Source organism: Ornithodoros turicata, chromosome 2 (genome assembly GCF_037126465.1).
Source record: "Ornithodoros turicata isolate Travis chromosome 2, ASM3712646v1, whole genome shotgun sequence".
In the NCBI taxonomy this organism is placed as follows: domain Eukaryota; kingdom Metazoa; phylum Arthropoda; class Arachnida; order Ixodida; family Argasidae; genus Ornithodoros; species Ornithodoros turicata.
This window is the reverse complement of record NC_088202.1, coordinates 43189243-43215347: the sequence shown is the minus strand read 5'-3', so window position 1 is coordinate 43215347 and position 26105 is coordinate 43189243. Positions and strand designations below refer to the sequence as shown.

General features: G+C 46.6%; 1 protein-coding gene across 2 annotated transcripts in view; it reads right to left on the bottom strand.

The window, feature by feature from the left end:
* The window catches only part of LOC135385334 (alkylglycerol monooxygenase-like), a 31567-nt gene extending 6081 nt beyond the window's left edge, over window positions 1-25486 (bottom strand). The window contains exons 1-7 of one of the 2 annotated variants that reach the window (XM_064614601.1): window positions 25176-25486; window positions 17962-18092; window positions 13257-13408; window positions 13073-13176; window positions 5982-6144; window positions 5778-5923; window positions 4520-4654 (exon numbers count right to left, since the gene is read on the bottom strand). In XM_064614601.1, the coding sequence (XP_064470671.1) occupies window positions 4520-4654; window positions 5778-5923; window positions 5982-6144; window positions 13073-13176; window positions 13257-13408; window positions 17962-18092; window positions 25176-25286 (942 nt within the window). In that variant the 5' untranslated portion in view covers window positions 25287-25486. Of the gene's footprint in view, window positions 1-4519; window positions 4655-5777; window positions 5924-5981; window positions 6145-13072; window positions 13177-13256; window positions 13409-14584; window positions 14655-17961; window positions 18093-25175 lie in introns of those variants that run through there. The other variant, XM_064614602.1, reaches the window with a different exon arrangement.
* Window positions 25487-26105: the final 619 nt, after the last annotated feature.

The following is a 26105-nucleotide window of genomic DNA, read 5'->3' as shown; positions in this document are numbered from 1 at the left end:
CGCAGTGGCTCGTATGGGGGATTGCCATTCCAGAAGTTCTGGTATATATAACCTCCTTGGCTGCGACACGCGCTCTCTCCTGGCAATTCATCGCGCAGTGGTGCGCGTCCCACTTCTGTACAGTCTGCCAGTGTTACACGGAATCTCGCGATCCTCTTAGTCCAAGCTTCAGTGTCTTCTAGCACGTAGCCTCCGTGTGTGTCTGAGTGTTCCAAGACCAGCGGACACTTGTTTGGTCATGGTAGAATTGAGAGAGACGCCGCTTCCCATCCACCATTTTAATGGGACGTGCCGTCACTATCTCCGTTTGTTAGACTATCATCGGCGGCACCCCTTATTGCTGAAGCTTTCCTGCCGCAGGAGTAACAAGTTCCGATCCTGCACTGAGCAGCTGAAGCCGCACCTGCCGCCTTTTCAGGTTGGTTTTTCACGTGCATTCCTGGAACACCTTTCTCATTTGAAACTGGTGTTAGGACGCAGGCAGGCTGAAGGATTGACTGTCAATCCCCGGAAGATGCAGTTGGCTACCAACAGCATCGATCCCCTCGGGTTCAAGGTGGAGTCCGGCACGGTCAGGCCAAACGAGGACAAGCTAAAGGCTATCCTTGAACACCCCCGCCCGACGGGTGTTAAAAGCTTGCAGCGCTTCCTGGGCATGATTGGCTTTTATAGACAGTTTATACCGCGATGCGCCGACCTAACGCAACCGCAAACTTGGCTTTTGCGGAAGAGAGCACGATGGTCGTGGGGTTAAGCGCAGGAACAGGCGGAAACTACCCGCTTGTATCTCCCAGACCTGAATCGCCCATTTGTACTTCAAACAGATGCGAGCGATTACGGCCTTGGTGCAGTCTTGTTACAAGTGCATCACGGTGAACTCCAGCCCGTGGCATTTGCAAGCCGTACGCTGACGCCTCCCGAACTCAATTATAGCGTGACAGAGAAGGAGTGACTAGCAATCATGTTCGCACTACATAAGTTCGACATGTATTTGGATGGTGCGAAATTCACTATTCAAACTGACCATCAGGCGCTATCCTGGTTAAAGCGGTTGAAAAACCCAGCCGGACGGCTCGCACGTTGGAGTTTAACGTTGCAGCGATACGACTTCTCGGTGGAATACCGGAAGGGAACCTCAAATAAGGCAGCAGACGCGCTATCTCGAGCACCGTTGCCCCTTGAGGACGTCGTTATTCCACAGGAGCTTGTGGCCGCAGTTAACCAGACCGTCACGGAGGAGGAGCTCTCATGGTGACAGATTGTAAGCAGGAACGACATCCTGGAAGCGCAGAGGACCGACGGCCTTTGTCAGCGTGTGTCAAGGTGGCTGGAAACGGCAAACCTGGAAGGCATGGAAGACGCTGAGGAGAGGTACGACTCCTATCAGCTGAGCGAGGATGGTCTCCTGGTCCGGTACATTCCCCAGGCGGACGACGAGGAGGTTGGTGATAGCCCCTTTCGGATCGTAGTTCCAAGGAAGCTACGCAGGTCATTCCTCAAATACTTCCATGATTCTGCATTGTCGGGTCACGGTAGCGGCAGCAAGACATATTCTAAGTTGTGTCGTATCGCGACTTGGCCAGGCATGAGACAGGATGTTTTGTGGTATACACGCAGCTGTCCAATATGTCAGGAGTCTAAGCCGCGTGGAGGGCAGCCTCCCGGCTTGCTGCAACCGACTGTTAGCCAGAAACCTTGGCAGATAGTCGCATGTGACGTAATGGGTCCTTATCCCAGAAGTCCCCGTGGTAACCAGTATCTGTTAGTTGTTACACATCACTTCACGAAGTGGGTTGAGCTTTACCCGCTGCGGAGGTTGGTGTCCGCTCGGATCTGGGACAGACTTCTGGACATTTTTTCCCGGTTTGGGTTCCCGGACCAGCTCATGACGCATAACGCCTCGTACTTCACAAGTAAGGTGTTTGTCGATAGCTGCCCTGCGTTGAGCATACGTCACGTAAAGACGTCCCCTTATCACCCTCAAGCGAACATAACTGAGCGGGTTAATCGCAACATCAAGATGATGTTGGTATCTTTTACCGAAAGGCATAAAGATTGGGAACTGCTTAAAAAGAAGTGGGCGTGCAAAAAGTGACAGAGGGGTGTTCGCCGCGGACTGGAAGTGAACGGAGAACGCAAGTCAGCACGTCCGCCGCCCAGCGATAAGCACGTAAGCAATAAAAGTTGTATTGCTGCATTTCTTGGTTGTGTCTGTGTCATCGGGACGCTGTAAGACGGGACGGCAGGGAAACCCCGGTGGGGTTTGGGGAAGGGAATCCCACAAGCCACAAGCACGTTCAACTCCACCTTGGACCCTCAGCGCCTACTACCCATTTCGTTTTTCGTTGCCGGCCTGAAGAGACGGCCTGAAGAGAAAGTGTGGTGTTGCTGCAGGTGTGTTCAAAGTGCTCACCTTGGGTATGATGAGACACCACTATGCTGATTTCACTCCTCTTTTTACGGACGGCTCATCCACCAAAACTGGCTCCGCATGCGCCTATGTTATTCCTTCCGAAGACATTACTGGCAATACCGTCTCTCGCATCCGACGTATGCTACCCGCTGAGCTGCATGCTTTGCTTTTTGCGATGCGCAAGATTAAGCAGTGTTCGGTCTGACCATGGGTCTTCTACACAGACTCTAAGGCTGCCCTCCAGTGTCTGGTAACAATGGGCATCCGTGGGCCTCTAGTGTCCATTGTTGCTGACGTGCTGGAAGCTTACAAGGTGCTGTTGGTCATGGGCCATGGCGTAGTGTTACAGTGAGCACCTGGTCATGTGGGCATACCCAGCAATGAAGACGCTGACCAGGTTGCTCTACAGGGTCACGGGCTTACATAAGCCCACTCCATCATCTTGCCCAAAGGCAACCGTCGGGCGCCTCTCCGTACCATCTCTGCAGACAAGACGAGATCTCAGTGGATGCACGACATGGCATCGTACTCTCTGCTCCACGCCATGGATCCGTCTCTCTCACTGTCGCTTCCTCCTGGCCTTCCGCCAACTTGGCTTTTGCGGAAGGGAGCACGATGGTCGTCAAGCGCAGAAACAGGCGTTTACCTCTCTCGCTAAAGCGATTGCGGAAACTAACCGCTTGTATCTCCCGCGACACTACGCATTCCTTCTTCACCGCATGCGGCTGAACGTTGCGTTCATCCCAGTTATGAGGCAGCGCCTTGACCGCTCGCCGCCAGACCTTTGTGCAACATGCACTGTGCGCGCTGACCTACACCATCTACTTATGGACTGCCCCGTCTAACGGAAACGCGAGGTGTTGCAGCAGAGGATGCATGCAGTCGACCACCGCCCTTTTCCCTCGGCAAGGCGCTAGGCCCCTGGTCCAGTCCAGCTCATATCTTTCAAGGCCTCCGTCACTTTTGGGAGTTTCTGTCATGAACCGGCCTCTATACCATGCTTTGGTCACCTGAACTGCCATCTCCACCATCATCTTTCATTCTCTACAATTGGCACTGGGGCAGCGCCTCTGTTCCACCTGCATTGTTGTGGTGAACATCCAGCACATTCTTATGGAATATGCACTCTACTGCCCGCAAAGGCAGATACTCTGTGATGAGCTTGCCCGTATCAGCAAGAGGCTGCTCAATTTAACTTCACTCATTGGCCCCTATGAAGATCCTGTGCGCCATCGTCCACGAACTCATGCACTCTCTACGCATCTCCACCTTTCACCCTCTATCCTCCATCGGTCTTTCTTTCTCTCTTTCTCTCGCTTTTTTGGCTATAGTCGTGACGACGCCCACTTCTGTGTGGCCAACAACGGCGAGCCGATCCTGCCATTACCCCCCCCCCCCCCGTCGGGTTCTTCACCTGTCCATGGACTTCCTGTCGCCCACTGGATTGCTCCAGACGCTTTAATTCTTTCTCGTACTTTCATCCTTCCTTCATCATCTTTATTTCGACGTGCAATGGGGTAGGGTACCGCACCACCGCGGCGAAACACCCCATCTCATCGTCATCATCTATTGTTGTTGTTGGGGCAGCGCCCAGCCTGCTGGCCGGCATCAGTCCCATCTCATCATCATTTCTTTACGTGTGTGTGTTCGCATAGGTTTGCATGTGGGAACACTTTTCACCGCACAGTGAAGACTGTGCGTGCCTCACGCCGCTAAAGGAACTGACTACTCCAGGACGCGTTACTAAGAGAAACTTTGAGTAACCACGCCCTTCTGAACAGGAAGCAGCTGATGAAATATTCCTGACGTAGACAACGTGTCCCTCAGCTTGGAGGGGGGGGGGACGAATGGAGAGAACACTGTTCGTTTTGTATTCCGTCCATTTGTCTGTTGCCAACGTCCAGTATGCAAAAGTTCGCTTGAATATTTTGTGTTCAACGAAATATTCTACAGCGCCACTATGCCATATGCGCAGATATGTTCGCGCCCCTACGCACGTTATAAAACTGTGGGGACTTAAAATACATTATGTTAGCGCAAAAGACCGTTAGACACCGTTGCCTGACTTCAGAGAGTTCGTGTACTATACCATGCTGCTGTGCTTACATAAGGAATATCGTGTGGGTCGCCCAAACGCGGCTTTCCAGGGGACCATCCCGGGCCTTTGAAAATTATGGATAGTTTGTCCCCAAGTCCTTCAGCTTCTCGAAGTTGGCTCCACATGTATTGAAAATGACACATCTGTAAGGGTAGGAGAACATATAAAAATTTGCCACTTCACCTTGATCTATGTACCATATAGCAGGGGTCGAAACCGTAACCGAAAACCGCAAAAAAACGTTCTTTTTTGCCGAACCTAACCGTAAACATTTTTTCTCTCCCCTTGAACGAATCGGAACTGAACCGAAAAAATATGATTCGGTAACCGGTTCGCCAGACGGTAAAAGCCCCTATACCTTCCCACTCGACTGCCACGTACCAGCTCACTACATCGCTCGGAATCTTGCCGAATTCACAGAGCGGACAAATAGACAAACCAAGAAGTGGTGAGTCCATGCACCTCCTGCAGCCTCACCTCCAAAAGGTTCACGACATCCCTGTACATTTTTGTGACTCGAGGTGTAAAAAAAAAGAAAAAGAAAAGAAAGAGTGCTACACGACAGGTATACTTTGCATTGTTGCCTCGGCTGCTTCCTTTCATTCAGCGTCGCAGTGTGAAGGCGACGTAAATTTTAATAGTTCACAGTGACATCCACAAGTAACGCAGACCTCTAGCAACCATGGGAAAGAGTTTGGCGTGTGGTCCAGAGCATTGAAGAAGGAAACACAGGAGCGGCCTCTCGCGCTGTTTTCAACGGGGAGCAGCGTGCCGGCCTGCGTATATGGAACTCTGGGATACTCTAATTTGCCACGTGATCGCTTTCTTCTCTTTTTTTCTTTAGAAATTGGCGATAGCCTTTTGCAATGGAGTGCAATGGTATGCTGTACGCCATTTCCCAGAACTTTTCGGCACAGTAAAGGATGATCTGCTGTGAGCTGCATGGCGAGCCATCGCCGGAACTTGTTATTACGTCTCACATGTGGTACACTGATTACCATAGCACACGTAAACCGGTTCGGACCGATAAATATCGGTTCAAACATTTATTTTGGTTGCGCTGAACCCGAACCCGAACCGAACCGATAACCTTGGACGGGAACTTGAACCGAACCCCCCAAAATAACGGTTCCGAGCCCTGCCATATAGTACAAACCAGATTGCATGCAACATGTCCCTATCTATGCTTAGTACTTTTTAGCTGTGCTCGTATTACGAACTAACAGGACACTGCCGCCATCTGGCAACATTGGGGACACATCTTGCCTGTATAGCCCACGGGCTGACTGTGTTGATGGGAGTCGTCAGGCCATAGACAACTTCCGCGCATTCTGCTTCAAACGTACCGAATATACGGTCCCAAATTATCAATGTGCCTGCGTAGTTCTTGTCGATGCAGTACCTGTTCCGACCTGAAAGAGAGGAGAAACTGAATTGTACCCTGTTCTACTGCCCTTGCAGACGTCGTACCATGATGAACGCGGTGATGGCTTGGGGTGTTGATGATGTACTCTAAGGGTCCCATTTTATGAATAACTTCAGTGTGAATCCAAAACTGGAACAGCAGGTTGAACTGTCGATGCACCACATATACACTCGGGGGCATGATGAACGCCAAAGGAAGGTAAAACACCTGTTGGAAGTGACATTGCAGAATCAGCACCAAGGGCTGCAACTCCCTTTATACTCTGGATACTCTCCCTAACTATAGACATTGTATGCACTTCGATGGCTAACAGTATAAACTGCGTGCTGAACAACCGTGTTCTAGCAAACATCAACACGAAAATAGCACAACTTAAAATTCCATGCACGCGTGGAGAAGGGGGCGCTCAAGATCATTACACAACATTCGGACTATTGTACTGTTGGAGTATATACCTCGAATCTATGCCCCGTACCAAGGTGTACCAAGGTGACCAATATGACCAAGAACCGTACGTCCGTAGAGAGATCCCTAAGTACCGCCCGTACACGAAATGAAGGCGTTCTTTTCATTGTCATTTTTCTTTGCGTAATAACAGCCCAGTCGGCGAAACAAGAGCAATTAAATATTTAAGCCATCACCTTGGTTCATCTCTCTCTCGTCTTTACATTTATTTTTCTGTTTTGTTGCTTCTGTCAAAAAACAAAGGAAAAACGTTACGTTGACTTGGCAAATTTCGGAGTTCAATTCAGAAAATTCCATTTCTCGCGACTGAAAATTGATCGAACTGCTCGAAAATCACGGTGCAAGTGCGCGGAAGAAAACAAAATCCGTTGGCCCTATAGTTTTAACACAAGCGGGTGTTTTAATAGAATTTTGTGACATGTTTGGTGAAACTCTGAACGTGCTTGATGTTATAACGGTAGTTTTTCACATGATAAAGTGCAACAACAACAACAAATAAGTAATGATGATGATGTACTGGGATGTTTCGCCGCTGAGGCGGCACCCTATCCCATTGCTTGAGGGCGAGAAGATGGTGAATGATGATGAATGTCCAGAGTTCACGCAGGAGCCCTGTTGCTGCTAAGAAGCTGATGAGGGATAAATTGCAGGCGGCTCTGCACGGAAGTTCGTAACTAAATGTTTCATATGTGTTTTATTCACAGATAAGGAAGTTACTCACAGAAGGAACTCGTTACCAGTTAAGTTACTGTGCAAAAAAATGTAACTAAGTTACAGGTCGAAAATGACCTTGAAGTTCCTAAAGTACTTTGGAAAAGTTACTTGTTACCTATCATACGCTTTTTAGTTCTTGATCTTGCTATAATTAATTCAGATCTTGGTCATACAATGGGTGGTGTAAGACATTTTGTAAGAGTGTTGATATACGAAAACTATAATATCTGATATGACGAAACAAGCGTGCCTTCATTGAGGGATACATTCGATGATTCGCAAAGTCACAATCTCCTCTGGTGATTAAACTCCCTATTCATCATCCTAAAAATAAAGTTGTTGTTGTTGTTTGATCTCGTAATAAGGTCCTTCAACGGCATACAAAGCAAGAATTGATGTTTAGGTTCCCTGAGTTGTCCTCTAGCCCCATTTCGTAGAGCCCCAGCAAGTTTTAATCTTGCTACACAGTGCCCTCTGTCATTATAAATACACTGCTCGTCGTTAAGATGAACGTCACCTGAGTATCCTAAAATACGGCCAAAACGGAATTTGTAACGTTCAGCACGCAACAACAAGGGAGAGGAGACTGACGCCCCGGCGCGCACGTACTGTCGTCTCATTAGAGAGGGAGGACGCAACTTCCGATATTTATATACCAGAATCGAACAAAATGAATTTCGGACTTTCTCCAAGTTACTTGAGCAAATTTACCGAAAAAAGGTACGATTCCTCAAGAAGTTACAGGAGCTCAAAATCAGAGAGTTAAGTTAAAAGTTACCGAAAAAAAGTTGCTTAGTTACAGTAACGAGTTACTTGTAATGAATTAACCCCCCCCCGCAAAAAAAAAAAATGTTTGTAATGCCTCGTTGTTCTTCGTTTATTTGAAGCTTAACATTTTTTTTTCTTTACAGACCTAAAAGTTCTTACCTGCCCCTTGCTCAAGCAAATTAGGACTTACCACGGAAGATATAGCACAGGGTGGGGAGACTCCTTTGAACAGGTATCAAGAAGGGCATAATACGCTCTGCAAGTAGGTCGCGTTTCCACGCAGCTCCTTAGTTTCCCCTTTCCCTCACCCTCTCACGTAACCTAACGCGGCACATGATTGGCCGCCCCCCGCACAACAAACTGGACGCGGAAAGCCCACGTGGGCCGGTTCACGTGGAAAGAAAGCAACGAAATAACCGCAACCACAACATCGAGCACGTTGGTTACTCTGCGCCGACCGGTGAGTGGAGGAACGCTGCCCACGTGATTTCTCTGCCCATTTTCCCTTCTCCTGAGCAGAAGCTCAACTTGCACAGAGTATAGACGACTTCAGAAAATCCCAGTGAGCTTAGCCCTCCTTTGAACTATGGGAACTTGCTGGATAACGAAGGAGGAGAAGGTTTCCAGGCTGCTTCGGTTCCTTCTCTCCCCTCCGATTTTCCACGAAGAGTCAAGGACAACGAAAACGAAACGTGAAGGACAGTTCATTGTACTTGTTCTCGTCATTTTCGCGCTCGCTTTCCCATCCTCCGAATTTCGAATACAGATAATTCTAAAGATATTTATCGGAGTTCGTCGTTGACTGATAATTGCGAGTTCCCGCGGGTTGACACAAATCACACGGTTTGCCGACGTTTGACGTGTGAGGAGCAACAAATAGAAACCAAGCGGCGGTGTTGGTGCGCTTGCGCACAGGTCTTTGTGATATTCGTATTCGACCGCACTCGACAAAGTTCTCTACGACAATATGGATAAACGGGAACTCGACGTATATGGCAAATAGCGCCGTTGTTTCGAAAGTATTCATACGCGTATAGGTATCGTATACGTCAAAGTATTCCCAATCAATTTAATATCGTCCAGTTGCTCAACGAATTTTACGACAAGGTTCTGGTACCCTACGGTTATTACAATTCTGTGAACAAATAAAAGAGAGAGAGAGAGAGAGAAAAGGGCGCACTATTCCTTACTGATACTGCGCACTACGCTCCGACTTCATTGTGTGCTTCGGCTTGTGGATTCACGTAAAAAATGAATAAAAAGAAAAAACATTACTTATGATGCAAATTTTGCTCAATGTATACGACGGCATCGACGTAGTCTCTTCAGAAGCATAACTTCAAATCGTAAGAACACGAAGAGCGTGTTATACGCCTGGTGGTGGTGGTGGTGGTGAAAGGGCTCGCCGTTGTCGGCCTTACATAGGTGGGCAACGTCACGACTGACGCCCTGGGGAATGTGCGGAATGTGGGGAATGTTGGGCCGACTTCTAAAAGAACTGTGCCGACATATGTCTGAAAGCGTCTGAGGAAAACCCCGGAAAAACACCAGACAGCACAGCCGGCACCGGGATTCGAACCCGGGTACCTCACAGTCTCGACGTGACATGGCACACGGCAAGTTGAATGTCATTCCCAGCGAATGATAGTCGTACAGAATGACATTCGTTCCGTGTCACACGGGGAAAACAAATGGCATTACATGCGAATGACAACTGCCCAGTGAATGAGTTCGGGGAACTCATTCGCTTTTCCCTCTCGTACACTCTCGCGTACTCTCGTCGGTAGAGAGGTGGCAAAAACAACAAATAAACCGTTAGGAGGAATTAAACACAAACGAAAAGATGCATTTCAATACTTTGTCGCGAATTTAATAACTTTTGTCATGGAGGAAGAAAGGCTTAAAGTGCCACTCCGGACTCGGAAAACAGTGTTTATTTTATTTAGTCCATGAAAAGAAGGTGCCGCAAGGATTCTATACGCGAAATTTCAATCCTGTTTGCGAACGCTGTGCATTTCTGTCAATTTTTGAAGATCTGCTGAGCCTCCACAAGTTTCGATGACGCGAGAAGCGAGTGACGTAATCATAAGCCCACAAATTGCAATGATGTCATGCTCTGGGGAGGGCACTCTTCTCCTAGCAACGACGCTGGCGTCCGCGGAGGATCACGTGGTGAAGAAGTCACGTGACGCTGATCGAAAGAGGGGAAAATGGGAGAGATGTCTTCTCCGTCCTTTGTGTTTTCTCGAAGGTCGGAGGATATGTCACGTGGGGCTCCGCTTACGGAGTACAAATGTGAGCCCCCGGAAGACGCCAAGGGCAGCAACGTTGCCAGATGAAAGCCGGGCGCTCCGTCGAAGCTTAACATTACGTCACAGTTCTCAAAAATAAAAATTTATTTTCTCTAGCTTTTGCATCACATAGAGCCAATATATTTTGCAGGAATGTAAAGTGAGACAAGAAGATTTCAGTAACATAACTTTGGTAGGATTCTGAAGACACGAGATTTAGTCCGTAGTGGCACTTTGTCAGACAACTGCACTGGTTTCCCTCGTCTGGTTCCTGCTTGTCTTGGCTTGTGATACTTAGCCAACTGAGCGCCGAAACGCAACAATTTTGTGAAATAATCTAATATGTTGCTGGTTTTGAGAAAAAGAACTAAATACAGGGTGTTTCAAAAAACGTGTAATTCGGACTTTATAAAAAAACAGTGCGACGGAAAAATACGGAGTAAACGGCATTTGTGTGGCAACTGAATTTGCCACCTTGCAAAAATATTTTAATTTGATTTTAATTAAAAGAAATTGAATTTCTTTAATTGAACTCCAAAATTTCCCAGGTCAACCTAACGTGTGTTTTTTTTTTTTTTTTTTACAGAATTAGAGAGCCCGTAGCGAACTTAGTCAGATCCACCAAGAAATTCGCTCGATATTGCAAATGGAACTGCCGCAAAAAAGTCCCGAAATTGAGGCTTCAGAGTTTCGGGTATTCAACGGCGCACAAATTCAGTCGCAAAGACGCGCGAAGAGCAGGACATGTTCCTGCCCCCACGAAGCTAGAACAATTTATCGCCGATCCGGCGTGCAGCACAAGACGTGCCGATAACAAGGCGGTTGACATTCCACCATACGTTGATAAGCGGCAAACAAAAATGATTCCGCCTCTTTTTTCCCGCCCTCTTTTTTTTTCGACCTTCCATCTTCCATGGGGGCAGGAGCATGTGCTGCTCTCTGCGCATCTTTGCGACTGATTTGGTGCGCCGTTGAATACCCGAAACTTTGAAGCCTCAATTTCGGGACTTATTTTGGGCAGTTCCATTTGCAATATCGAGCAGATTTCTTGGTAGATCTGACTAAGTTCGCTCCGGGCTCTCAAATTCTGTAATAAAAAACGTTAGGTTGACTTGGGAAATTTTGAAGTTCAATTAAAGAAATTCAATTTCTTTTAATTAAAATTAAATGAAAATATTTTTGCAAGGTGGCAAATTCAGTTGCCACACAAATGCCGTTTACCCTGAATTTTTCCGTCGCCCCGTTTTTTTATAAAGTCCGAATGACACGTTTTTTGAAACACCCTGTATATAACGAATGTGCCTGTTCTAAGTTCGTCCTTGTTATCTTAATCGTCGACAGTGATATCATTTGCGAATGACATTCTTTTTCTTCGTGTAGCTCGATGAAATATAAACGAATAACATTTGGTGCGAACATCATTCGCTCAGAATGTCGTTCAATTTGCCGTGTGACGGGGGTATTAGTTTACTTGAAACATGACGTCCGCGTCACGCTTGAGATCGCTCATCCCGTAACTTCAAAAGCGCACAAGGCACAAAGGCGGATGCTCTGTTGTACTTTTGTGCCTGTACATTAATCAGGTGGTAAACTGAATAGCGTGTCTCCGATAACGTCGTGTGTACAAAGATTATCAGGCAGTACCACGTTATTGTAGTCGCGCAACTGGGATCGCACTCAACATGCCGAATTAAGACTCTACCGGAGAAACCGACAGCCCTCTTCTACGCAAGCATTTCATGCAGTATGTAACAGTAAACGTGGGAATCCACAATCCTTCTCAGCTTACTGCGAACGATGTTGCTGTGGTTTCGTTCGGATGCCTTTTCTTTGGTCTTTGATCACCTGCCGAGAGCGCTATTGGCCCCTTTGTAGAGACTGAGGGCACCGAGAAAAGAATTCCGAGTGATCTATCACGCTTCCTAAAGCTATTTCATCCTGGCTGCAAATCTAGGCTATCGTGATAACCCTTTGCAATACAGTCAGAAATTGGATTACTTGTGAAGTTCTTGGCGACCATCGGTTTGCTCCAAAGGCTTTAGTCTTACGTCATGGTCCGCGCTGTTACTTGTGTGTTCCCTTGTGACCCTTGGCGTGCTCCTTTTCCCCGTGATCCCGTCCTCTCTCTTTTTGTTTTGTTTTGTCCCAGAAGAAGAACAGTCTCTGTTCGAAATATCGGAGGCTCTCGTCCTGAGGCACTTCCCTTAGCATGCAAAGGGGTAGGGTACGCAACTTCACCACCCCATATCTACAGATAAGACACACAGCCGATCGATTCCAGTCCCCAAAGACCGATTTGCGTCTCCTCACCCAAGCTCTACTGGCAGTCTTCCAACGTGGGGCAGTGAGTGACGGTTGCTAGGAGACATGGCGCCAGAGCTCCCGGTGACGTCACATACTTTTGGAGAATCCGAAACTATGAAATTTCCCGGGTTCTTTCGAAAATTCGTGGAATATAGTGTAATATTCACTGATGGAATTAAATTTTACGAACTATACGACTTTCACGAGGTGAATTTATAATGCGAAACAAGACAAATGCAATTTTTCTCGCCCATAGTGTCACTCGCGAATCCCGCGTTTGCCTATGTTGTCTCCGTTATAACATTCACGAACATGCCGAATAGACGACTTCAGAAAATCCCAGAGAGCTTAGCGCCCCTTTGAACTGTGGGGACTCGCTGATAACAAAAGAGGAGAAGGTGTTTCGGTTTCTTCTCTCTCGGCCGAATATCAGCGAAGCCGAATGTCAGGAGTCAAGGTCAGCGAAAACGAAACGTGAAGTCCACTAATCTCCCAGGATGCAACGTGAACGCAAGGACCATTGGGATATTCTGAAATCGTTTATTCGATTGCTGGGCTGCCGGCATGTTTGACGCATATTGAGATACACTAACCGGGACGAAGTAATCCTGAGCAACAGATTGCCTCAGGGCCGTAGTGAGATTGTAGAACTCTGAACTGTGATGGACTTGATGAGCGGCCCACAAGATGTTAACCTCTGCAAAACAACAAGATAGATAAAAAAGTGCGAATAAAGGCTGGGCAAACCTGGGAATACAGGCGGAGGAAGGCTCTCACCATGGCTGAATCTGTGTGCCCAATAGTAGCCAAAATCGATGGCGAGGAATGCAAACAACCATGTCCAGTTTGAGTTCCAAGGAAGAGCATAGATCCTAAAGTTTTCGTAAATGTAGAGATAGCTGACGATTTGTGCACTTTCGAAAAATATTCTGAAATAAAACGAGGCGATCAGGTTAGTAGATCTGAGAAGTAGCACTTTAGTTTAACAGGTATACACTTTAGACGATTCCACGCGAACGACCCGCAACTCCTGTCGCTCATCACAATTCCCATTACCAGTCATACACACACACACACACACAAAATAATCCTGAATTTTTTTAGACGCGAGTAGTGTCATACAACAAATTATTCCTGTTTTAATGCATGGTGCACGAGCGCTGGGCGCCATTCGAAGTACCCGCCCCTCGCAAAAATCAACATCTGATTCAAAGGGAGCCCAATGGAGACTCTAGAATGTTAAGGTTTGCCGTTTTTAATGCGATGGCTTTATCAGGCCCACCAACGTCAACACCCGTAGACGTCCGTCCGTAACAGTTGTGGTGAGAGAAGTTACAACGGCACCGAAAGGAATGCGGACGCCAGAAGATCGGTAGATCAGAAACGACAGCGCGCAAAAGCGCATCGTAAACGACGTCCTCGTCTGGGGGCTGCGGGTCGTGCGGAAGCGGCGGAAGCCAAGCGACAGCACCGGGCTCCACAGCCACAGGAAATGCGTGGGGTTCAAGAAGTGGCCAGCAAGCATGAAGCTGTGTAACGACCACCGCAATAAAGCAAAAAAATTAGGGGATTGAACAACATATTAAAAGGCCTCCAATAAACAATTCCACCAAAAATATAGCTCCAATGATGGGCTTTTAAGCTCCTGCATTTTAAACGCGTTTGGCAGAATGCCCAAAGATCTTTGTTTTTGTTCAGGAATGTAGAGGAATGAGAGGGAATGAGTGATGAGAGAGAATGTTGAGGAATGAACCTTAGATCGTCGCCGAAGGTTCTGTTCACTTAGAGGGGTGTCCGTTTTCTTACGGAAGCCGCGAAGAACGAAAGTTTTTAAACAGCTATTTCAAGGTCGCCATTGGAGTAGGAATCATTCGTGGTATGACACTGTGTGTGCCCGTAGAGCAGCCAAAATTTCATTCCAGAAAGAAACGGTCTTGGACTGAGCAGGGCCGTTAGATCATTTGGTGTGGAATGGGCCACATTTCGGCAAAGGGGCACTAAAGTGGGAATTTCTCTTCGTAGAATGTCTGCCGCCACACAGGCAGGCAGACCGCTCGCAAATAGCACGCAACCACCACCACCACCAAAATATAAGGTGCCGTCACCTTGACATCGTTGGTGGTGGTGACGATCACAGCTTGCCGTTACGACTGTCATCGTCATCACCGCGGGAGATCGCTTGAGGAAACCATTGACAGGCCGTTCCGCGTTGCCGCCCATCTTGAGATGGAGAGAAGACGTAAAACGTAAAATGCGGTTTCGTTCACACATAAATAGAGAGTTTTCGGGAAGCGGCGCGACGCATACGGTCGATCGGTGTTCGTTGCGTGGTCGGAGCCCATCCGTTTAGGGAGCCTCGTTTTAGCGAACCTTTTTTGGAGGCTTCTTCTTACAGAGCCACGGTTTAGAGGATAACGTTTTAGGGAAAATGAGGACGTGTTACGTTTTAGCGAAAGACGTGACTTCACTGTGACAGAAACGTGACGTATGAGACACGCGACTGCTATTTTCTTTTCATTTTCACTCCTCAACTCTGCTTTTCTTTACTTGACTGGATATTTAATTGAACTGGATGTATCCAGCTATCTCTTCATGAGCGCCCATTCTCCATTTTATTTTTCCCTACACCAAACCAAACCAACCAGCGAAAACCGGTTTAGAGAATTACGTTTTTAGTGAAGTGATCAAAACCACCAAAGCTTTGCGATGGCTTCGGTTTCGTTTTTGCTCCTTTCCCCTGTTGAGATACTCGAGAGCGTATACCTCAGCCTATTAGGTAGCGAGGTCATAGCAGCTGGTAGCGTCTTCTTAACAAAAGGTGCGTTAAAGTGAAAAAGTTGGTTTACGCTTTCACGTTAATAGCTTGCACAATTTGTATTCCCAAAGCTGAGGGGATCATGCCTAGAAGTGAGCGTGGGTAAGTACATTCGTACGCGCACTCGCAACCCGCGGCCTGTGATGCGCTGGTGTACCAGCGCTACCCGAGGATGCCGTGCGGGTACACCCACATTTGACCCGCCACCTGCGGCGTAACTGAATCAATTACGCCGCAGCAAAATTTTCTACAGCAGGAAAAATTTCTACAGACAAACAGCAAAACTGCAAAACGAATCAGAAAAGAGAAGGATATCATTCTGAATGACGGTTAGCCCTGAGCGTGTCATGAGGCCAAGTTCTGTTTTTTAGAGTCTGCGTAGGAAAACGACTGGCATGGTAACAGCTAATGCAATCCGACCACCACGTTGTGAGAGGATCAGCGCGTGAGTTGCCCGGAAGAGAATTGAGTTGAAAGCAACCAGAGGAATTTCCACGAGCGCATCCTTTTTTCGAAAACAAATGTTCGATGTCGAATTTGTCAGCTATTTAATGAAAGCTACAGGTGGTCCGGTGAAAAGTCAATGGTCATGGAACATGTGAGAACTCTTTTCTTCACGTATTTTTCTTCGATGAAAACTGCGAAGAATGCCAAAATTAATAAGGGTGGCGAAACGTTAGTTTAGTGGATATGGGCGGTGCGGGTTTATTCGCACTACCCGCAGACGCAATCCTGCATTTTACCCGGAACCCGCAGCGGCATCTATTTTCTACCCGCAAATCGCAAAACCGCGCGGCGGGTATCTAACCCAGGGTATACCCGCACACACGCTTGCCTCTGATTATGCGCAATATAGTTGGTGGCACATCTGTCCTCCACTTCTTCACATTCGCTGAGCGATTCGGTTTGACACCTGTTACGCTCTATCAGCCGGTCCTATCTATTTTTTTTTTCTCTTTTGCTTTTTTTTTTTGCGGGAAGGGGGAGCAGTCGTTTCATAACCTGTATTCAGGGTGTCGCTTTTTAAAGGAGCTCGAGCATTTGTCTGCAGAATGAAATGATACATATGTACATAAAGGATAAACGCAGAACGTGAATCTTCTTCCACATAGACGCGCTACTTTTTTCCGCTTGGGACTAGTGTATCTGTATTGCCATACTAGGGGCCTACAATATGAGCCCAAAATTAAGCTTACGGATGAAGCCTTAGTCAGAAACGCGCGCTGCACAAGAAGGACAAAAAAGAAAAAGGAAAGAAAGAAAGAAAACGATAAAAATGAAGAAATTCGCGAATTTTTTCTCGCACTGTCTGAGACGATCATTAACCAAGTTTGATGTCACAATAATGTCTACTTTATTTAATTAGTGGGGCAAATTAGTGAAAACTAATTAAGGATTACACCCGGAAGGTGAATTTTGGACTCATGTCATAGGCCACTCACCGGGGAATACAAATACATTAGTCGCGCGCGGCAGAAACTAACGCGTCTATTTTTAAATATCTGTATCGATTAAAATGAATCACCCCGTACACACAGTAAGGAAGAATACAAAGGCAATGTTTTGACCTGGTGATGAGCAAGTTAATCTTCTCTTGTGGTCGCACCTGAGTCCTTGCCGCCCGGCGACGAACTGCCTAGTCAGAGGTCGGCCACGAGGACAAGAGAAGATGCGCTACATCGTCTATTCAGTACTCCAAACGAAATGAGTACGAGAAGGTTTCTGCGCGCAGTTGTACGTTCTCTTTACGAAAGTACGAATCCTCTACGAAACATCGGTACCTACCAGTGATAATGCAATTAAATCTAAGACAAATAAAATACAAACGCGCAAACAGACCGCTGCGAGATCGACCTGTAGGGGGCGACACTGTCACCTTCGTAGTGTGGATAACACGCCGGCCGATGTTCGGAGTTGATGGTTCTTTCCCGTAATTCTTGTGTATGTTCACCGGAATATCACTTGTGCCGCGATGGTACGATACTGTTCGGTTCCCCAATGTTCCACCTACTGCACTGAACGCGGAATAAACGTGTAAAAGCAGACAAAAAGGGGCTCAAACAGCAAAGGGGGCAGGCAAAAGGGAGGCAAAAAGGAGTTCCCCGGCACTGGGGTTATAACGCTTTTAATCATGATTCTAAAAGCAGACGACGCGAGGAAGCTATACACTATGGTAGTTCGTCGGCGCATGTTTCGTCAAAAATAGAAGAGAAAAACATAGAATTATGTGATAATTTTTACCTTGCCGCGGAAGATTGGCTGTTTTTATCTGCTATTTTTGACGAGAGATGGCACCACATCAATTGTAGCGGTTTCTTTCTTCGCTTCTCGAAAGTGCTTCCTGGCATGGCTCCGACGGGTCCCTTTCTGTTCCACCACGCGGCGACCGACCGATCGAGCGCATGCATCGAGCCGGTTCTCAAAAAAAAAAAGAAAAAGAATAAAAAGGAAAATACGCAACGAACGAAACCCGTTCCTTTTATATTGCTTTCAAGGTAATGACATCGTTCATTCAGTGAGGAGAAATATTTTTACACTTTACTGCCCCTTTAATGCAAAAGTTGTGTTCCTCTCATTTAGCACCTCTGAGTTATTAAAAAGGCGACTCATCTTTATGAGTTCTCTTCCTCCGTGACGGAAGGGGAGCCAAATAGAGTTTATACGAACCGAAATATCTCTTGTAGAAGACCTTGGGATATGGATGCGATGCTGTCGTCAACTTGGAAGGAGTGAAACTTCTTTGTCCAAACATTCACAACGAACTCGAGCACAATGAAGACGGCGAAATATGGGGCTACCTGAAGAGATAGCAGAGACAGCAGAAACAGAAATTACTCGTTATGATGGTAGTCTGCATTTTCGGTTTATTATTGTAACTTGTCGTCTGGTAAAAATAAAATGACAACTCGAAAACTACACTTTGAAGTGATTGTAAAATGAAATACAACCAACATGTTTTACATACCACCAGGTACACTCTTAAAAATGAACTTCACCGCATAGCACGCTGTTAACCAACCATCATCTTAAATGATATCGTTATCTGCCGGGATTTGTTTAAAACGTGAGGCGTACGCCTTTTCTGTGACACTTATGCTGTTCATAATTGTCACAAAAAAGGCGTACGCCTCCCGTTTTCAACAAATCAGGGCAGATAACGATATCGTCCGAGTTGATGGTTGGCTAGTAGCGTGCTATGCGGTGAAGTTCATTTTTAAGAGTGTAGAACTGGTCTCAATAGGCGATTTCAGATGTTGCCCTTGTGCTCCGCACGGGGGCCCTCCGTCGCCCAAGTCACGCGCATCGCGCAATGCGTCATGGGAAATGGTTTACATTCGTGCTTGCCTCCCTGCTGCTCGAAGGAAGGTATCATCTCGTATGGCCCAAGTGTGCATAAGGCCCAAGTGATCAGAACGCCCAAATGTTCATAACACCCGAAAAAAATTTGGGCCTTTTGAGCATTTGGGTCAAATGAGAAGGGCAGGGTAAGGTGTCCAGAAGGCCGAAATGCCCAGAAGGCCAAAATATTCATATGGCCCAAATGGTCATACGGCCCGAAAACCAGGAGGGAAGACTAGGAGTGACATGGATACTGTATTTTGTTTGCACATATGCGCAATATTAATTAAATGCTGAATGCGACAGAGGAGAAAAAAGTAACTGAACTAAAAATGTTAATAAAAGTACTGAAATGAAGAAACAAATTTTCAAGCAAATAAGATATAAATGTGACAAAAAGTAAAATACAAATAAATATGAATCCTTACAGCGTTCAATATTTCGCTCGGTACAGATTGGTAAGCTCTGTGCCTAATATATTTATTGAACAACTGATTCGTTTGCCGCATTAAAAGCTTTTCAACTTTCGCTTGAATACTGCTATGACGCACAATATGTAGCGCTTTTTCTGCGAAGGTATCCAAGCCGGGCACGGCTGTAGCGTAGCCAGAAAAAAATATTTCTGGAGGGGTTCAGGAGGAAATTTGGGAGAAGGGTTTACTCCTCGTTTCTCTCTTCCAGATGCGTTACCAAAGGTACGATTTCGGGAGGGGTCTGAACGTCGCAAACCACGCCTACACTCTTAAAAATGAACTTCACCGCATAGCACGCGCTTAGCCAACCATAATCTCGAATGATATCGTTGTCTGCCCTGATTTGTTGAAAACAGGGGGTGTACGCCTTTTCTGTGACACTTATGCTGTTCATAATTGTCACAAAAAAGGCGTACGCCTCCCGTTTTCAACAAATCCGAGCAGATAACGATATCAGTCGAGATGATGGTTGGCTAGGACCGTGCTATGCGGTGAAGTTCATTTCTAAGAGTGTACGCATGGGACCGTTTTTTCCGCTCTAACCCATCGGTGCAATTTTTTACGATACCATTTGTTCCGTCACGAAATTTTCCGGGGCCATTTTTTCGGGGCCGTTCGACCAAATGGCGCTCTGTCAAATAGGCGGACACCTTCGAATTGATTCTTTAACTGAACTCTTTGGAGACTACATTTCACAAGGCGGAAGAAGCGCATTCTTTGTGTTCACGTGAGATGCGCGCTGCAGAAGGAGCATATTCCACTGAGTGACCGACTGCAATTGTCCAAAATGGGCACTGCTTGATGAACATAATAAATCTCAGTCCCGAGCAAAATACCAAGCCGTAGCGATTCTCGGCAAAGTGTGGAATTCCTGCGCAGTCACACCTAAAAAGCGATTCTACAGAAAAATATTTCTCACATATAACTCGCACTGATAAAAGTACCGCATTTTTCTGTGTACAAGCTCCGTTATATATAAAAAAAGTTCTCTGAAGAAGTCCTGCGCAGGATGATGACACGTATATGATGACATTAGATGACGCGCAGGACTTCTTCAGAGAACTTTCGATGTATAACGGCGCTTATACACTGAAAACTACGGTCGAAAAAATACACTGTTAGTCTTCCTTTCTGGTTTTCGGGCCATATGACCATTTGGGCCTTCTGGGCGTTAGGGCCATCTGGACACCTTATCCTGTCCTGCTCATGTGACCCAAATGCGCAAAAGGCCCTTTTTTTCCGGGTCTTATGAACATTTGGACGTTTTGGTCACTTGGGCCTTATGCACACTCAGGCCATATGAGATATAATATAACCTCGAAGGAAGGAGGGAACACCGAAACCGTTTGCGCTCTTCTTCTTCTGTCTGACTCATTCAAACTAGATCCCAAGGTGCAGTGGGGCATTCGCAACACGGCGCTCTCTGGCGGGTCATCCATGCAATTTCTGAAATCGTCTATTCCTAATACTTTTCTTATTAATGAATTTCAAAGATTGATAATATCCCGATTGCTGCGCCCACAGACGTGCACCACAAGAAACTGTTGGAGGCCGCCTCCGTAGGAGGACATATACCACGTGACATTGAACTACTGTGTAACACCTATGGATGTACACTACGGATTCGCCAACCGTGCATTATGGCGTGCATACGTGCATCTTCGACGATTCGGCGACCGTTGATGGCCGTAGGTCGTGCCACTGGCTAATGTAGTTGCCTGAGTTCTCAATAGATGGCGCGCGAGTCGCCTCAGGGTTGCCGCATCTTGGAGTTCGCAAATTTAAAATTCGTTGCTAAAAAAATGCTCAATGTGCAGCAGAACTTCTTTGTATGTGTCCACGTTACAATAAGCTTTCAGAAAAACATATTTTTGTATGGTTTAGCATTTATTTTACAGACCCTTTAACTAATGCGTAATACGTCTGACAATTTAGTTTTGGACGATGGTATTTGAATCAGGGAACGCGGGCGAGATAGAGAACCGCGTTGAAACTTCCGAAATATTTCTGACAAAGGTATCACTTCCTTGAGTCGGCAGGTCTCTCCATCTCCACTCAACGTTACAAGTAACGGCGTTACCGTAATCGCTGGCAACGAAGCAGTACGGTTTTTTTAAATGGTAAGGGACAAGTATCTTGGTTAAAAATGTATGGTGGCGCGATCCTGTAACGCTACCGATACCGATACTGTCATAGCATGCCGACAGCTTTTTCCTTTTTCGCTAGTACCGCCTTGCGCTATACAAAAGGGCTGCAAATGAGACCACGCGTGAGCCCGTTTGGCTTACCTTTCCCCCCTTTTCCCCCCTTTGGTCGAATAAATATATCCCCCCCCCCGCACACGCGTACCGTAACTGGGAATATATACCTCGGCAAATGGACACTGAAGAGGATGGCCCTTCAGCTTTGACTGAGGCCAATATGCGACCCTCTCATGAATACCATGAGGGTGTTGTTTACTGCAAACCGAGGTTAAGGATTCGACACTTATACTCTGGATTTTGAAGGTATGATTTTGTTATAGTAGTACTGAGTCACACAGTAGGTGTTCTTACTGCCAGGTTGGTCTCCATGGTGATGGGATATTATCACATATGTGACCCCCGTCCTCAGTTTACGTACTACTATTACTATCACTATACACTGCCACATGTAACAACAACAAATACACCGATGATGATGAATGAGGAAATTACCACATGTTACACAATGGAAAGACCATGGCCGGCTATTGCAAGCACGTTCGAAGAAGACAGACAAACATTACGAAGTGGACAGGACATCTGTGCTGTCCTGTCTCTGTTTGTCTATCTTCTTGTGGTGCCTCAAACTCAAGGATAAGTTGATCAGTAAATAAATAAAAATGCCTTTTTCATTGAGTGAGTATGTGGAGGCCTATCGTTGGCATTCTTTCACGCACACAAACAGGCCTCCGTATCGCTTACCCTTCCTTGTTTTTCCAGTTCTGGTTTCTTTTTACAATTCCTGCAAACACACACCTGTTGAAAGCAGGTTTCATTCGAACGCAGTTTGCGTATGTGAGGTGTGTTAGAGGATGTTCCGCGAAATATATTAGAGCATAGCGAAGTATGCACAATATGATGGTGTGTTTGCGTCGAAGGCTATACCAACGCAGGCACTGCATAACAATGGAAAGTTTGTGCTATGTTTTATCGCTTTTGATATCGCTGGTTAAAAACAGTAACAAAAAAAAAAAACTACCCAGTCCTGCCATCAGCAGGCCAGACAACTAAACTTCCGTACCGCTCGCGGACGTACTTGAATCACTTTTCCCACTTTTCAGTCCCGCTCTCCATGACCCATTCCGAAATATGAGACAACATCTATCTGCATCAAGCTACGCAGCTCACTGGAACGACGAGATCGCATGCGCTCACTGTAGTGCTCACGAAGAAAGAGAGTTTTAGAAGCGACAAACAGAAGCGAGAGTTTTAGAGAATCGTAAGCGCTTTCCGATTCCGTATCACTGTCACTCAATTAGATATCAGCAACGTGACGTCAGCCGCTACAAAGGAATCAGGCGATTGGCTTATCATTTTTCCGGAAGCGTTATCGTGAAACTTCTACGTCACCCTATTCATTTTGCGCCTCATCGGCTAATTTTTATTTCGCAATGCATGAGGAGGTGGCCTCAATCATATGACCATTGTCATATCGCTTCTGTAGTGTTTGTCTGCGTGCCCTAACACTGTTCATTAACGCTCCCGTGGCATGGCGGTTAGGATGATCTACGTTGTTACTGTGTTAGTTAAAAGCAAAGTGGCGTCTGGGCAGTTACTTGTGTAATTAGATAATTATGTTAATAAAATATTCTGAACAGGATGATCACGTTCCACACCGAGACTCGGAGGTGACGCGGGCACGAATCATCGCACCAGTTGTGCTATCTCAGGTTTTCCCTGGCAGACTTTCCAGAGGAATGAACTATCCCCCTCCCCCCGTCCCCCCACACCTTCCTGCTGCTCGGTTCACGTCTGTACACCGCACAGTTGCTTCGCGGCGGAACCACGAAATTAAAAAAAAAAAAAGCTGAATCATACGCCTTTCCACATTTCGTTTAGCTCATGGGTTGAAAGAGATACATGCAGTGATTCATCCACACACCCCGTACACCCCCAAACATGGTGTTGAGGAAGATGACACAATGACGTCACTACGCATCATCTTCGTGGTCGCGCTTGAGCGAGGGTTTTCATTCCACTTCAGTTTGTTGCATTAAACGGACATCTCTTCTGTCACCTCTGTGGCTCCTTGGCTTTATTCCACACATGGGCGCCGTCAGAATTTTTTTTCCACGTGGGGGGGTAGGGAGGGGGGGGGGGTAGGACAGAATGTTTGGCATTCTTGCGGATATTTTGCGCCCGCAACTACGAGCTGGTACATTGTCTTGGCTCCGAAAACCTACGTTTCTGGAAGCCAGGGGTGAGGACAGTCTTGTTTCAGTTTTAGACACACGTCAGCGATGATGCATACAGTTGTTACAACGTAACTGTTTTTTTCTTTTTTTTTTTTTTTTCGTGTTTGCAATTCTGGATAAACCACGAGTTGGATATACAGGGTGTCCCAAAAAACGTGTCATTGAATTATCATAAAAAAACTATGCCACCTAGAATCATGCGGTCAACAGCATTTGTTCTTATTAGGTTTTTGCCACCTCCTAATGTGAATGCCATGTACCCCAAGTTTATTTATGTAAATATTTGCGAACTGAACTCGGAAATTTGCCAAGTAAAGGTCACTTTTTTATCCCACCAATATGAAGAGCGTGCCGACTTCACTCAAATTCATGATGATTCACAGTAATATTCACGAGCTATCCCATCGAGAAAAATAGCCGAATATCATGCTTTTCGGAGCACCGGACCATAGCGTGCGATGACTTTTTGAGCGCAATCGCTCTCAGTGCGACGAAAGGAGGTTTCGAAGCCAGCCCACAGTGATAGTAGAAAAGGTAACAGTTCCTAAAATTGGGAGAGGGAAAGCATTATCCCAGCGAAAGTCGGACGTGATAAGCCGTGCATGTTTTATCTTTTTCTGCGATGTCGGGGAGGGCTGGGTTTCCAACCTCCTTTCGTCGGACTGACAAAGATTGCGCTGAAAAATTCATCGTGCGCTATCCTGTGCGACCTCCGTAGAACATGATGTTCGGCTATTTTTTCCGATGGGATAGCTCCTGAATATCCCTGTCAATTATCATTAATTTGACTAAATTAGACACGCTCTTCACATTGGTGGGGTAAAAAAGTGACCTTTTCGAGGCAAATTTCCGACTTAAAAATACGTAATTAAACTTACGTTACACGACAGTCACATGAGGAGGTGGCAAAAACCCAGTAAGAACAAATGCCATTGACCGCATGACTCTAGGTGGTGTAGTTTTTTTATTATAATTTAATGACACGTTTTCTGGGACACCCTGTATGTTATGTGTGTGCTCAACAACGCCAAGACGTTGATGCTTGGTGGCTCTTTACTGTCGAGTAACATGTAGAGATGCATTACACCCAGAGCAGTGGCGGATTCGGGGGGGGGGGGGTTGCGCGATCGCCTCCCCCCCAAGCGTCAGTGTTTACATGGGATTTCCCTCTCTCCCCTCAATCACTACGCGCTCCGACAAAGAAATCACTCCCCCCTCCAAACCAAGGGTCTGGATCCGCTCCTGACCTAGTGGTTCGTCCAGAACCGCAAGGGTGGGTCATTACAGTACATACAGGTCATTACGTTGACGATATTGCTTCCATGTGTCCTAAGACCTCAAGCAACAACGGCTTCCCTACCCCCTTCCTGCACTCCCTCACAACGGAGAGGGGGGTCAAAAGCACCTGATGGGGTGTAGGGGGAAGGGTAGGTTCGGACAAATCACTTTTGTAAAACGCGTATCACACATGTTCGCTCAGCAGATCTTGCATGCTCTGCAAGTTCATGATTTTGTTTAACCGTCAACGTGAAAACGAGAAAACTACAAACAATCGAAACAAATGCAGACCTTGAAAGCAGCAGCATATGCTGCTGTAGTTTTCTAGAGTCGTTAATTGACAATCCACTGACCTCACCCACATAGTCTGGAACATCACGATGTGTAGCAAAGCTAGTGTCTTCTGGGCTGACGGCGTAGAAGAGATACCCCAGCCGTTTCATTAACAGTGACAAAGGCGTCATCCTGACAACATACTCAGCTGAACAGAGCGCGATTCTCTCAGGAACTCCCTTATCGAATGTACGAAACACGATACAGCGTCATACGTCCTGTTGTGTATCCCGCCCCTGGCCCGCGCTTGAGCGACTCGATACGAAAAGCTGTGAAACAGGGAGAGCACCCGCCGCAGCAGCTGTAAACAGTTCGCGTTGTGTTTGTTGTTTTTTGCCTCGCGAGTTAGAACGCAATAGGTGGTTACTGCGTAATCACAATGAACCCGTCGCACTCGGTGACAGCGTGAAAACTGCATATGTGGGAGCGTTGCGCCCTCTTGCGAGACGTCCGCTAACACTTTTGCTCCTGCGGGGTTGGCGGGATGCTCAAACAGACCACGGATAGAACGGGAGGAGGAAGCGAGTGAGTCACGTGTATTTGATAAAAGTTCTCTTTCTTTCCCGCCTCTCTTGCGGTAGGTGTAAAAGCACAGAGCCTGATACAGGTGCTCTGACACCTGAAGGGCATCACAGAGTTGTCGACCATACGTTCTAAGCATTTTCTTATTATTACGCAGTGTGATCATTCCTACCTGAAACAAGTTCCCCTTTCCACATCACCAGTGAGCAGAAGAAAACATGGTTTTCTCAAATCGTGTTGGGAAGCTGGACATAGAGTGGTGGACGACTTGCCGTTATCACCTCATTCATGTGGACAACGTCAAGACCACAGGTGAGACGAGCTGAGAAGATAGGGTGAAAGTTGATGAGTAGATGAGTCGACGATGACCAGGGTTCACTAAATTTAAATGCAGGGTCAGACCCCTTCCGGAACGCCCACTTCCCGAA